This window comes from Dendrobates tinctorius, unplaced genomic scaffold (assembly GCF_039654945.1).
Source record: "Dendrobates tinctorius isolate UK_male_01 unplaced genomic scaffold, ASM3965494v1 ptg000165l, whole genome shotgun sequence".
NCBI lineage: Eukaryota > Metazoa > Chordata > Amphibia > Anura > Dendrobatidae > Dendrobates > Dendrobates tinctorius.
Window position 1 is genome coordinate 15926783 of NW_027361832.1, and position 14041 is coordinate 15940823.

A 14041-nucleotide genomic window follows, 5' to 3' on the forward strand; every position below is an offset into this window, starting at 1 on the left:
AAAACATGGTATCCACCCACAGACAGCTGTTTCGGGGTATTGCCCCTCATCAGTGTGGAGTAGGAAACTGGCCAGTAGGAGCAATGCCTAGTAAAAGACTGTGAAAAATGAGGATGAATGAACTCATGGAGATCAACATCCAACACTGCGGAGACACCATCACGTTTCTCAACGCAGTGATTCTAGAGCAATGCCCCCATCCCTTATGGGAAATATGCAAAAACATGCAAAACACAAGCCGCGGAGACACCATCACGTTTCTCAACGTAAGCAATGACTAGCCAGCTCTTTTGCTGGGATGGGGGCATTGCTCTAGAATCACTGCGTTGAGAAACATGTGATGGTGTCTCCGCAGTGTTGGATGTTGATCTCCATGAGTTCATTCATCCTCATTTTTCACAGTCTTTTACTAGGCATTGCTCCTACTAGCCAGTTTCCTACTCCACACTGATGAGGGGCAATACCCTGAAACAGCTGTCTGCTGATGGATACCATGTTTTGGCATAGGTGGTTTCCTTCACTGGAGACTGCCCTTCCCGTGGTTGTTCCTTCCCGGGGAAAGACCTGGCTACTCATTGCTTGCGTTGAGAAACATGTGATGGTGTCTCCGCGGCTTTTGTTTCCCATAAGGGATGGGGGCATTGCTCTAGAATCACTGCGTTGAGAAACATGTGATGGTGTCTCCCCCAGTGTTGGATGTTGATCTCCAGGAGTTCATTCATCATTTTTCAAAGCACATGTTCCGTCTTGTGTCCCTTATTTTAACTGCTTCATGGTTCGGAAATACTGAATCGGTTAAAAAAAATAAAACTCCTCAGGCGACTTACAGTGGCTTGCGAAAGTATTCACATGTATCCCCCCTTTGGCTTTTTACCTATTTGGTAACATTACAACCTGTATCTAAATAATTTTGTAATTCAATTTGTTTGTGATGCACCAGCACTAAATAGTTTGAGTTGGTGACATGAGAAAAATATAGGCAAAAATTAAATGTATGCAATGAAATAGCTAAACATTGGCATGTGCATATGTATTCACCCCTTTTCCTTTGACACCCCTAAATATTTCTGGTGCAAACAATTACCTTCATAAGTCACCTGCTTAGTGACAGGAAGTCCACCTGGGTGTAATCTGAGTGTCACACGGTCTGTCAGTATATACACTTTACCTTTTCTGAAAGACCAAGGAGGATGCAAGACCATTAAGCAAGAGGCAACACTAACCAAACACTATGAAGGCCAAAGAAATCTCCAAACAAGTCAGGGACAAAGATGCTGAGAAATACAAGTCAGGGTTGTGTTACAAAAAAAAAAATATCCCAATCTCTGATGATCTCCCGGAGCCCCATCAAATCCATTATCATCAAATGGAAAGAACAAGGCATCACAACACACCTGTCAAGAGAGGGACGCCCACCAAAAACTTTCAGCTCGGGTAAGGAGGGCATTATTCAGAGAGGCAGCACAGAAACCAAAGGTAACCCTGAAGAAGTTGCAGAGTTCCCAGGCAGAGACTGGAGTATATGTCCATACGACCACAATAAGCCGTACAATCCATAGAGGTGGGTTTTATTGAAGAGTCGGCAGAAAAAATCCTTTCATTACACACAAATTGTATGGCTTGTTTTGAGTTTTCCAAAGACATGTGAGACTCCCCAGATGTATGGAGTAAGGTGCTGTGGTCAGATGAGACCAAAATTGAACTTTTTGGCCACCAAGGTAAACTCCCATGTTTGGCCCCAGACCAACACAGCCCATCACCCCAGGAACATCATCCCCATAGTGAAACATAGTGGTGACAGCATTATGCTGTGGGGATGTTTTTCGGCAGCAGGGAGGGGGAAAATGGTTCAAGTTGAGGGGAAGACAGATGATGTGAAATACAGGGATATTCTTGAGCAAAACCGGTTTCAGTCTGTCAGTGATTTGAGACTGGAACAGAGGTTCACTTTCTAACAAAACAATGACCCAAAGCATACTGCTAAACCAGCACTCGAGTGGTTTAAGGGGAAATGTGTAAATGTTTTGGAGTGGCCTAGTCAAAGTCCAGACCTTAATCCAATTGAGACTCTATGGTCAGACTTGAAGATTGCTGTTCTCCAGAGGAAATCCTCTAACATGAAGGAGCTGGAGCAGTTTTGCCTTCAGGAATAGATAAAAATCCTAGAGGTAAGATGTGGAAAGCTCATAAAGACTTATCCAAATCGACTTGCAGCTGTAATTGTTGCAAAAGGAGTCTTTACAAAGTGATGACTTTAGGGGGGGAATAGTTATTGCACACTGAAGTTTTCAGTTATTTTGTCCTATTTGTTTTGCTTCACAAAAATAGTAAACAAAATGTTCCCAGTAGGCATGTAATTTACATGCAAACCAGGGAAATTCCAGGTTGTGCGAGTTGGCAAAACACAAAAAATGCCAAGGGGGTGAATACTTTCATAAGCCACTGTATAGCTAGAAAGCTGCCAACTCACGATACTTGACAGTATAGAGCAAGAGACCCTGAAGCAGCTTTGCCTGGGAAAACTTAGCGTGTAAAAGACCACTTGTGCACATGGCCTCAGGCTTCAAAAGCTGCAGCACGGTTAAAAGATTGGACTGGTCCATTTTTCAGGCGGCTTCCTAGGGATTTAACAAAGGGAGGAGGCTCATTAGTATTTGACAACATGATCATGGGGCACCGATGGGAGATCATGGAAGTCGGGGGCTAAACAAAGACTTTAAGCATTGCCATTTGTACGTTTGCTGGCCTAATAGAGTGCCTGTAACACCAAAGCATGTGTAAAGCATTATATAACTAACCAAGCAATAGCAGGATCCCCCCTCCCTCCCCCCAAGAAAAAACAATGGTGAAATTAAGGTTAATGAAAGAAAAATAAACCAAGCTTTTTAACAAATAGAAATTAAGGAAATGACAAAAACACTATATTATGAAATTGGCTTATTTTATTCCTCTCCAAAATAAATTAATCAATAACTTACATGCCAACACAGAAATGGAACATTTTTTCCATTGAAAAATACTGATGAAAAAAATTGTGATTTTCTGTCCTAAATCATTTAGAATGAAATATACAATCAGAAAATGACTTGTTTCACACAAATTTATATCTTAAATGTACTTAAAAAAAAAAAAAAAACAATAATCCTAAGACTGACTTTTTTATTATACTGCACATTTTTTGTTCTGTGGAGAACCCTTTTCATTAATCATCTATTTATCACCAAAGGCACGATAATCACAGCCCCTCAATATACAGGATGACACCATTCACACTAATGGTTACAGCTCACCTCCTCCCCCCTCCCTGCACAGTGACCACTGCACATATCGAATCGGATCCGTCATACAGCTATGAAAAAAAAAAGCTGCTCCCCACAGTAGTTCAGCTTCTACATTATTTGCAGTCCCAACATACGGGGTGATTAGGCTATGGGCAGATGCAGTTTTTCAAGACTTGTAAAATTTGATTTTTTTAAAAAATAAAAAAAAAATTTCCTTAAGTTTTTGAAGCTTTTTGGAAGTGTTTTTTTTTTCCTTGCAGCCCTCTGATTGGACACTGCCTAGTTTTGATCGGATTCCACCAGGATACACTTCAGATACGTTACAGGCACTCTATTTTTTTTTTTCCCACCAGGCTTTTGGCCACTATTTAACCCCTTCATGACCAAGCCTATTTTGACCTTAATGACCAGGCCATTTTTTGCAATTCTGACCAGTGTCCCTTTATGAGGTAATAACTCAGGAACGCTTCAATGGATCCTAGCGATTCTGAGATTGTTTGTTTGTTTTTTCGTGACATATTGGGCTTCATGTTAGTGGTAAATTTAGGTTGATAATTTTTGCGTTTATTTGTCAAAAAATCAGAAATTTGGTGAAAATTTAGAAAATTTTGCAATTTTCAAATTTTGAATTTTTATTCTGTTAAACCAGAGAGTTATGTGACACAAAATAGTTAATAAATAACATTTCCCATATGTCTACTTTACATCAGCACAATTTTGGAAACAAAATATTTTTTTGTTAGGAAGTTATAAGGGTTAAAAGTTGACCAGCGATTTCTCATTTTTACAATAAAATTTACAAAACCATTTTTTTAGGGACCACCTCACATTTGAAGTCACTTTGAGGGGTCTATATGGCAGAAAATACCCAAAAGTTACACCATTCTAAAAACTGCACCCCTCAAGCTACTCAAAACTACATTCAAGAAGATTATTAACCCTTCAGGTGTTTCACAGGAACTAAAGCAATGTGGAAAGAAAAAATGGACATTTTAATTTTTCCAACAAAAATTTTCTTTTAGCATCAATTTTTTCATTTTCACATGGGAAACAGGATAAAATGGATGCTAAAATTTGTTGGGCAATTTCTCCGGAGTACAACGATACCTCATATGTGGTCATAAACCACTGTTTGGGCGCACGGCACGGCTCAGAAGGGAAGGAGCGCCATTTGACTTTTTGAATGGAAAATATGCTGGAATATTTAGCGGTTGCCATGTCGTGTTTGGAGAGCCCCTGTGTGCATAAACATTGGAGCTCCTCCACAAGTGACCCCATTTTGGAAACTAGACCCCCCAAGGAACTTATCTAGATGCATAGTGATCACTTTGAACCCCCAGGTACTTCACAAATTGATCTGTAAAAAAAAACAAAACACTTTTTTTTCACAAAAATTTTCTTTTAGCCTCAGTTTTTCATTTTCACATGGGCAACAGGATAAAATGGATCCTAAAATTTGTTGAGCAATTTCTCCTGAGTGCACAGATACCTCATATGTGGTCATAAACCACTGTTTGGGTGCACGGCATGGCCCGGAAGGCAAGGAGCACCATTTGACTTTTTGAATGGAAAATTAGCTCCAATCGTTATCGGACACCATGTCGCATTTGGAGAGCCCCTGTGCACCTAAACATTGGAGCTCCCCCACAAGTGACCCCATTTTGGAAACTAGACCCCCTAAGGAACTTATCTAGACGTGTAGAGAGCACTTTGAACCCCCAAGTGCTTCACAAAAGTTTATAACACAGAGCAGTGAAAATAAAAAATAATTTTTTTTCCTCAAAAATGATTTTTAGCACACTATTTTTAATTTTCACAAGGCTAACAGGAGAAATTGGACCACAAATCTTGTTGTCCAGTTTGTCCTGAGTACGCTGGTACCCCATATGTGGGGGGGAACCACTGTTTGGGCACACGGCAGGGCTCAGAAGGGAAGGAGCGCCATTTGACTTTTTAAAATGCAAATTACTTCCAATCGTTAGCGGACACCATGTTGTGTTTGGAGAGCCACTGTGTGCCTAAACATTGGAGCTCCCCCACAAATGACCCCATTTTGGAAACTAGACCCCCTAAGGAACTTATCTAGATGTGTAGTGAGCACCTTGAACCCTCAAGTGCTTCACAAAAGTTTATGACGCAGAGCCGTGAAAATAAAAAAAAATTTTTTTTCCCTCAAAAAATTATTTTTTAGTGCGCAATTTTTTATTTTCACAAGGGTACCAGGATAAATTAGACCCCAAAATTTGTTGTCCAGTTTGTCCTGAGTACGCTGGTACCCCACATGTGGGGGGGAACCACTGTTTGGGCACACGTCGGGGCTCGGAAGGGAAGTAGTGACATTTTGAAATGCTGACTTTGATGGAATGGTCTGCGGGTGTCATGTTACATTTGCAGAGCCCCTGATGTACCTAAACTGTGGAACCCCCCCACAAGTGACCCAATTTTGGAGACTAGACCCCCCAAGGAACTTATCTAGATGTGTGGTGAGCACCTTGAACCCCCAAGCGCTTCACAGAAGTTTGTAACGCAGAGCCGTGAAAATAAAAAATATTTTTTTTTCCACAAAAAAAAAATGATTTTTAGCCAGCAATTTTTTTTTCACAGGGGTAGCAGGATAAATTGGCCCCAAAAGTTGTTGTCCAGTTTGTTCTGAGTACGCTGATACCTCATATGTGGGTGGGGACCACTGTTTGGGTACACGTCGGGGCTCGGAAGGGAAGTAGTGACATTATGAAATGCTGACTTTGATGGAATGGTCTGCGGGCATCATGTTACATTTGCAGAACCCCTGATGTACCTAAACTGTGGAACCCCCCACAAGTGACCCCATTTTGGAAACTAGACCCCCCAAGGAACTTATCTAGATGTGTGGTGAGCACCTTGAACCCCCAAGTGCTTCACAGAAGTTTATAACGCAGAGCAGTGAAAATAAAAAATATTTTTTTTTCCTCAAAAAAAATGATTTTTAGCTAGCAATTTTTTTTTTCACAAGGGTAGCAGGATAAATTGGACCCCAAAAGTTGTTGTCCAGTTTGTCCTGAGTACGCTGATACCCCATATGTGGGGGATGACCACTGTTTGGGTACACGTCGGGGCTCGGAAGGGAAGTAGTGACATTATGAAATGCTGACTTTGATGGAATGGTCTGCGGGCATCATGTTACATTTGCAGAACCCCTGATGTACCTTATCTGTGGAACCCCCCCACAAGTGACCCCATTTTGGAAACTAGACCCCCTAAGGAACTTATCTAGATGTGTGGTAAGCACCTTGAACCCCCAAGTGCTTCACAGAAGTTTAGAACGCAGAGACGTGAAAATAAAAAATATTTTTTTTTCCTCAAAAAAAATGATTTTTAGCCAGCAATTTTTTTTTTCACAAGGGTAGCAGGATAAATTGGACCCCAAAAGTTGTTGTACAGTTTGTCCTGAGTACGCTGGTGCCCCATATATGGGGGGGAACTATTGTTTGGACACACGTAAGGGCTCGGAATGGAAGTAGTGGCGTTTTGAAATGCAGACTTTGATGGAATGGTCTGCGGTCGTCATTACGTTTGCAGAGCCCCTGATGTGCCTAAACAATAGAAACCCCCCACAAGTGACCCCATTTTGGAAACTAGACCTCCCAAGTAACTTATCTAGATGCCTGGTGAGCACTTTGGACCCCCAAGTGCTTCACAGAAGTTTATAACGCAGAGACGTGAAAATTATAAAAAAAAAATTTTCCACAAAAATATTTTTTTAGCCCCCAATTTTTTATTTTCCCAAGGGTACCAGGAGAAATTAGACCCCCAAAGTTGTTGTGCAATTTTTCCTGAGTACGCTGATACCCCATATGTTGGGGTAAACCACTGTTTGGGCACACGTCGGGGCTTGGAAGGGAGGAAGCACCGTTTAACTTTTTGAACGCAAAATTGGCTGGAATCAATGGTTGCACCATGTCGCGTTTGGTGACCCCCTGATGTGCCTAAACAGTGGAAACCCCTCAATTCTAACTCCAGCCCTAACCCCAACACACCCCTAACCACAGCCCTAACCCCAACACATCCCTAACCCTAATTCCAACCCCAACAGACCCCGAACCCTAATTCCAACCCTAACCCTAATTCCAACCCTAACCCTAATTCCAACCCTAACCCTAATTCCAACCCTAACCCTCTTTCCAACCCTAACCCTCTTTCCAACCCTAACCCTCTTTCCAACCCTAACCCTCTTTCCAACCCTAACCCTCTTTCCAACCCTAACCCTCTTTCCAACCCTAACCCTCTTTCCAACCCTAACCCTCTTTCCAATCCTAACCCTGACCCTCTTTCCAACCCTAACCCTCTTTTCAACCCTAACCCTCTTTTCAACCCTAACCCTAACCCTCTTTTTAACCCTAACCCTAACCCTCTTTTCAACCCTAACCCTCTTTTCAACCCTAACCCTAACCCTAATGGGGAAAAAAAAAAAAAAAAATATTATCTTTATTTTATTAGTTCTGCCTACCTATGGGGGTGATAATCGGGGGGTTTATTTACTTTTTCTTTCATTTTGATCACTGTGAGAGTGATCAAAATGAAAGAATGGAATCTGCAGCCGGCAGATTCGGGCGGGCGCACTGCGCATGCGCCCGCCATTTTCAAAGATGGCGGCGCCCATCATCCGGACCCGAGGGACACCGGGAGGGACGGGGGGACACCGGAGGTACCGGGGGGGGTGAGGGGGGGATCGGAGGCTGGCGGGGAGCAGAGGGAATGGGAGGGGGGCAGATGATGACAGCGGCGGCAGATCGCCGCTGTCATTCAGTTGCGGGGGGGGGGGCGATCGCCGGTGGGGGGGTGGAATCGGTGTCTCCAGCCATGTCCGATGCTACAGCAGCATCGGACATGGCTGGATTGTAATATTTCATCAATTTTCATTGATGAAATATTACTATCGCTCTGATTGGCTGTTTCACTTTTAACAGCCAATCAGAGCGATCGTAGCCACGTGGGGGCGAAGGCACGCCCCCTGTGGTGAATTACAAAGCCCCCTGTATCTGCGGGACGGGTGACCTTTCAGTGACCCCGGTCACCCGACCCGCAGGGGGGCTTTGAAGTCATGACGCCACATAGGCGTCACTGGTCAGATTTGAACCAGGTTTCATGACGCCTATGTGGCGTCATTGGTCGTGAAGGGGTTAATATATTGCTAAATATGCACACAAGCAACTTACTAATACAGTATATAAAAACCGACGCAAACCTTAAAAAGGGAATACAACTAAAGTACTTCCACCATCCTTGGCCACTATTGAGGAGATGAGGGGGGACGTGATGAGCAACCTCACTCAGCCTCTTTCATTGAAACATCGCACTTGTCATCTGGACTTGCATCTGCGAGAATCTAGCACGGGCGCAGTTCTTTTAATGGAAGAGGCGAAATATGATTTCCCAGAGGAGCATGAATGGCGTATAAGTCTCCTCACTCTGACATGTCGGGCTTGGCTTGTCACTCTTCACAACGAGAAACATTACGCCTTAGGCCTCTTTCACACTTCAGTTTTTTGAGTCAGTTAAAATCCGGCAAAAAGGCGGAAAAGCGGATCCGATCCTAACTGATGTGAACGGATGCTACAGGATCCATTTTGTGACGGCTCCTCAGAATGAAGAATTTTAAAGGAACCGCTGGGCGGGGAGAGAGAGAGAGATTTTTTTTTTTGTCCGGTAGAAAAGATTTCAGGGTTAATTTTCTCCCTGACTTCCTTTCTCTGGGCATGCGCAATGGAAAATACGGATCCAACAACAACAAAAAAACGTTGCAGGGTCCGTCCAGGCATGCCGGCGGACGAAAATTTTTTGGCGGATCCTCACAAAAACGGATCCAACGGATGGCCATCCGTCAAGATCCGCCAGTAATGCAACTCAATGGGGAAAAAAAACGATCCGCAAAAAAAATGGCGGATCCGTTTTTTTCAAAACCTGGCGGATTTTGACTGATGGTCAAAAACGGAAGTGTGAAAGAGGCCTTAGACCCCAATGGAGGAGATTGAATGACGCTTCTCATCACACGTCCCCCAATCCGTAGCCAAATTATGGACTAACGCCGAACAGGTGGCAGGGAATCTGGGGCAAATAAGAGGACATGGTTATACTGATCAAGAAAATGAGACAAAGAAGGCATAAAGTGGGTACGGTAAGTTGCTTGTGTGCATGTTTAACACACACTTGGCAGCTTTAAAGGAAATATTAACTTCACAGCGGAAAACGAAAAAAAAACTTAATTTAAAAAAAATAAATATTAAGAAGATCTTTGATTTTATAAAACTGAACTAAAAAAGAAAAACCTTTATGATTTATTGAGCAATTTACCACTCTGAAGCAACTGATTGCAGGGACCATACTAAAAGTCAGTGTCACAACTTCCCTGAAGATGAAGTTTGGTAAGACTGACACAAGGATTTCAGTCTCTAGTTCCCCAAAAAAATGGTGTCACGAGCCCCTTCATTGATGATAACAGCATGTTGTACTCCCCTGAGAGAGGAGGCCCAAGTGTTTTATTGACGTTCTTATATTAGCAGTAGGTTATTATTCTGTATTATATTGAAAATTGTTTTTCTCTTTTTTTTTTTTTTGGTTTATATTTTACAGGTATAATCCTAGGATGGTTAAAAAGAGACGTTAAGGAAACTGTAGAAGAAGAAGAAGACGTCCCGTGTAAAACAAATAAAACTAATGTTAACGATCTGTACTGGTGAAGTGATCATTGTGTCATTACATTCATAGAAGACTTAAATGATGGCTCAATGCGACAAGCCAATATACGTCTATAAGGCTTCCTTACACGTGTAGTGCACACCAGTCCATGTGGTCCCCAGTTGCACTACATAATGTGGATGTCACCCCTGAATTAACCAGAATGGGTGAAATTAGTAGGATCATCGATGGTGCTAAGCATCTTGTTTTTAGTTATTTTATATAGTATAACCCTATAAATAACCTATTTATAACGCTATAAATGAGCAAAAGAAATGGAAACTTGATATGACAAACACCATGTTGGCTCCTGGAATATATAAAGGTCTGAAATTGAAATCCAGGTAAATTTTCTTCTGGTTTTCACCAGCTATAGCAAAACCAGAACTTTTGGGGAGTGATGAATGAAGGATTCTGGTGCCTCCTCCCACGCGGAGTTCAAAGCAGACTTGGCATGTAGCTTTTTTATGACATAGCTAAAGTTGAATTTGTTTTCTAAATTTGCTGCCCTTAAAGAAAACTTCTCAAATTCTGGCACATCCTAGTTGAATCCTACCTTCTGTCCAGACTTCATCAGTTATGTCGAAACAAACAGTGGTCATTTGTCGGCTTGTGACACACCAAGCATGTTCCATTCAGATGGCAATTTGGGATTCAACCTGTTTACATTGCAAAGCTCCAAAACCGATCAGTGACATATACTGTAGATTTTGTTGTTATTGAAACTTAACTCTAGTATTGTACCTATACTTTCTACACACAGCTCAGGTTAAAGAGGTTTTCCCACAAAGTATATATGAATTAATATATCTTAGGATAACACTGAGTTCCACAATTCGGTGTATTAAAAAAGGGTTCCTGTGCTAAGATAATCTCATGTTTCCCTGCTATCTACTGTGTAGTGGTTGTGTCTCACAATGCAGAGCTGCTCCAGTTCATGGTCGATACATACCATAGCTTCTGTCCAGGGGAGATAGTAAAAGTCACTTATGATAAGTGAGAACACAGACAAAACAATAGTGAATCACAGCAGCTACTTTCTGCTGTAACATATTTCCATGTCTGTTTTATCACAGTAGTGTTTCTGAAACCTCGCCAGTCATGTGAGCTTATCGTAAATCACGTCCATGCTCAGCGGCCTCTGGAGATCCAATGTCGCAGGCTTGATTTATGATGAACTCAGAGAACTGGAAATGCAGCAGAAACATTCACCCCTGTGATAAAACAGGTAGGGAAATGTGTAAGAAAACAGCAACTGAGAAACCATGATGTTTTGTCTGTATACTCACTTATCACAAGTTCCTTATGTTCCCTCCTCCCTGGCCAGGAACAGTGGTATGTGCCGACCATGAACTGGAACAACTATGCATGGCTGGACACAGTATATAGCAGGGGCACCTTTATAAGAGTATCTCGGCACAGGAACAATTTGTATAACCCATCCAATTGTGGAACTTGCTATTATTCCAAGACCTATTGATTAAAATGTACTTTGCCTTAGGACAACCACTTTAAGCAAAACAGTTTGCAGCACCCTGGTCCAGTGGCCATATCACTAGTCCCCAGCAGCCAGACCAGAGCACTGGGATCCTTCTATCTGCGGGAATCCTGGGTGGCTCTTCTGATTAGTTTGCCCTGTGAAGTGAAGATGCTTACTAATCAGATAGTAGGAAGTTCAGTGTTGTGGTCTGGCTGCCATAGACTACTGACCTGGTCTCTGGATTTGGAAACAACCTATACACAGGGTAAGTACTAAATTCATGATCATGGGACATCCACTGATGGCGAGAAGTTCACTGTGGACTGTTTCCATAGTCTTCTTTGGAGATAGTTGAGAGCTCTAGGAATCTATATTACATTGCCACTGGAGTACCTCTGATGTCACACTTGTTTCCATGCACTTGCCAATGTATTATTCTAGCATATAAAATAGTTTAAACTGAAAAGATGAGTTCACACGTTGCATATTTTGTGTGGATTTTACTGCAGCTCATCAGTAACAAAATCTGTGTGTGATGCGTGGAGATTTTACCCATTTCATTGTAAATCCGCACAGGGAATTGACATGTGACAGATTTAAAAATCTACACTTCAGGTCAATTTATGCTCAGAAAAATATCCCTAATCCAATTTGTTGAAATTTCATCTTCTTAGCTATTACTGTGTTATGCTACAGATCTCCTGGATGGAAAAGTGCATCAAATATCACATGTGAGAACTTCCCCAAAGACTTTACAGGCATCTTTAGTTGTACATCCCCTTATTTCGCAGTAGATTCCAATCAGCAGTGCATGTCTTACTTGTCTTTTGAGGTCTAGGAAACTGCTTATTGTGCAGTTGGCCAAGCCTCATCATCACGTTGGGGTATCATCGATGTAACATCAGCAAATGCCTGGCAATTAGAGGTGTTGTTCGCTCTTCTGATTAGGGCTCATTCAAACCTATTTTAAGCGTACAAATGTTATTTATGTTTTTCACTGATGGCAATCGTACCTATAATAATGGATGGGGTGTGACATCAAAATTGGCAATCTAAGTCTTTGGGTATGCGGAGCTGGGGGGGGAGGAATCGGAAAGTACTTGGATATTATCCCAGTGATGGTCCAATTTTCACAGACTGTCAGGTGGTGACTGCAGAATTCTGAGTCCTCACCACATGTGATTTGCACACTGTCAGGATCCACCAGTTTTGCCGATACGAGCAGTCTCATGACCGCAACTATGTGATTTACAAACCTATAGTTATGTGCCGACTAAACATGCTCTGCTTCTGTCAATTCCCTTGTATGGAGAATGCATGTCTAGTCAGAATGTGGCTAGAAGTATGCAAATTGCATACTTGTAGTCATGTGATTGCCCCGTTTTATCGCCATCACCAGAGAATCCTGACAATATGCAGATTTATATCATGAGACCAGACAACCTGCGTAATGGATACATTTTGTGAGCAATTTTGCATACTTAAATGCATGCATATACAGCTCTGGCAAAAATTAAGAGACCACTGCACAGTTATAAAAATCAGCATCTCTACATGTCTGACAGCCGTTCCATTCCAGTGTCAGTTGAATTCCAACCAGAGTACACCTCATTCTACTTAATGTGCTTCTGATTTGGTGATCACCTGAACCAAATCTTATTTAACAAAGGAAAGTATAAAAAACCCTGCTGTGGTATTCACTATCCTCTTGCAATAGGACAAGCTGGATGGCAAAACAAGTGCTAGTAATATCCCAAAAGTAATAGGATTTAAAAAATAACTTTTAACCATGCCAAAGGAGTTGAAAAGAAAAAAGTCTTGAGTGAGGAAAAGAAGGGCTCAATTCTGGCTATACTAGCAGAGGGATACAGTGAGCATCATGTTGCCTCCATCCTTAAAATTACTAAGATGGCAGTCCATTACAACAAGGTCAAGAAGCTGACATTGGGGGCAACAAGGCTACAGACCAGCAGAGGGCAAAAACTACTCTCCACTGACCGGGATGACCGTCATCGTATTTGAATGTCACTCAGCAACCGCAGGATGACATTAAGTGACCTACAAAAGGAAGGGCAAATGGCAGCTGGGGTGAAGTGCACGGCAAGAACCGTTTGTAACAGGGTCCTAGAGACAGGGCTCAAGTCATGTAAAGGTAGAAAAAAAACTTTCATCAATGAGAAGCAAAGGAGAGCCAGGCTGAAGTTTGCCAAAGACCATAAGGATTGTACCATAGAAGGCTAGAGTAAGGTAATCTGATGAGTCTAATTTTAAGCTTTGCCCTACACCTAGTCGTCTAATGGTTAGACGGAGACCTGGAGAGGCGTACAAGCCACAGTGTCTTGCACCACTGTGAAATTTGATGGCGGATCTGTAATGATTTAGGGATGCTTCAGCAAGGCTGGAATTGGGCAGGTTAATCTTTGCGAAGAACGTATGAATCAAGCCGCATACAAGGTTATCCTGGAAAAACAGTTGATTCCTTCTGCTCAGGCAATGTTCCCCAACTCTGAGGACTGGTTTTTCCAGCAGGACAATGTGCCAGGCCACACAGCTAGGTCAATCAATG

General features: G+C 42.2%; 1 protein-coding gene across 2 annotated transcripts in view; it reads left to right on the top strand.

The window, feature by feature from the left end:
• Window positions 1-9990, top strand: part of NBN (nibrin) — a 110790-nt gene extending 100800 nt beyond the window's left edge. For both annotated transcript variants that reach the window (XM_073550521.1, XM_073550522.1), the window contains one exon: window positions 9891-9990. In XM_073550521.1, the coding sequence (XP_073406622.1) occupies window positions 9891-9924 (34 nt within the window). In that variant the 3' untranslated portion in view covers window positions 9925-9990. The remainder of the gene's footprint in view (window positions 1-9890) is intronic.
• The last annotated feature ends 4051 nt before the right edge of the window (window positions 9991-14041 follow it).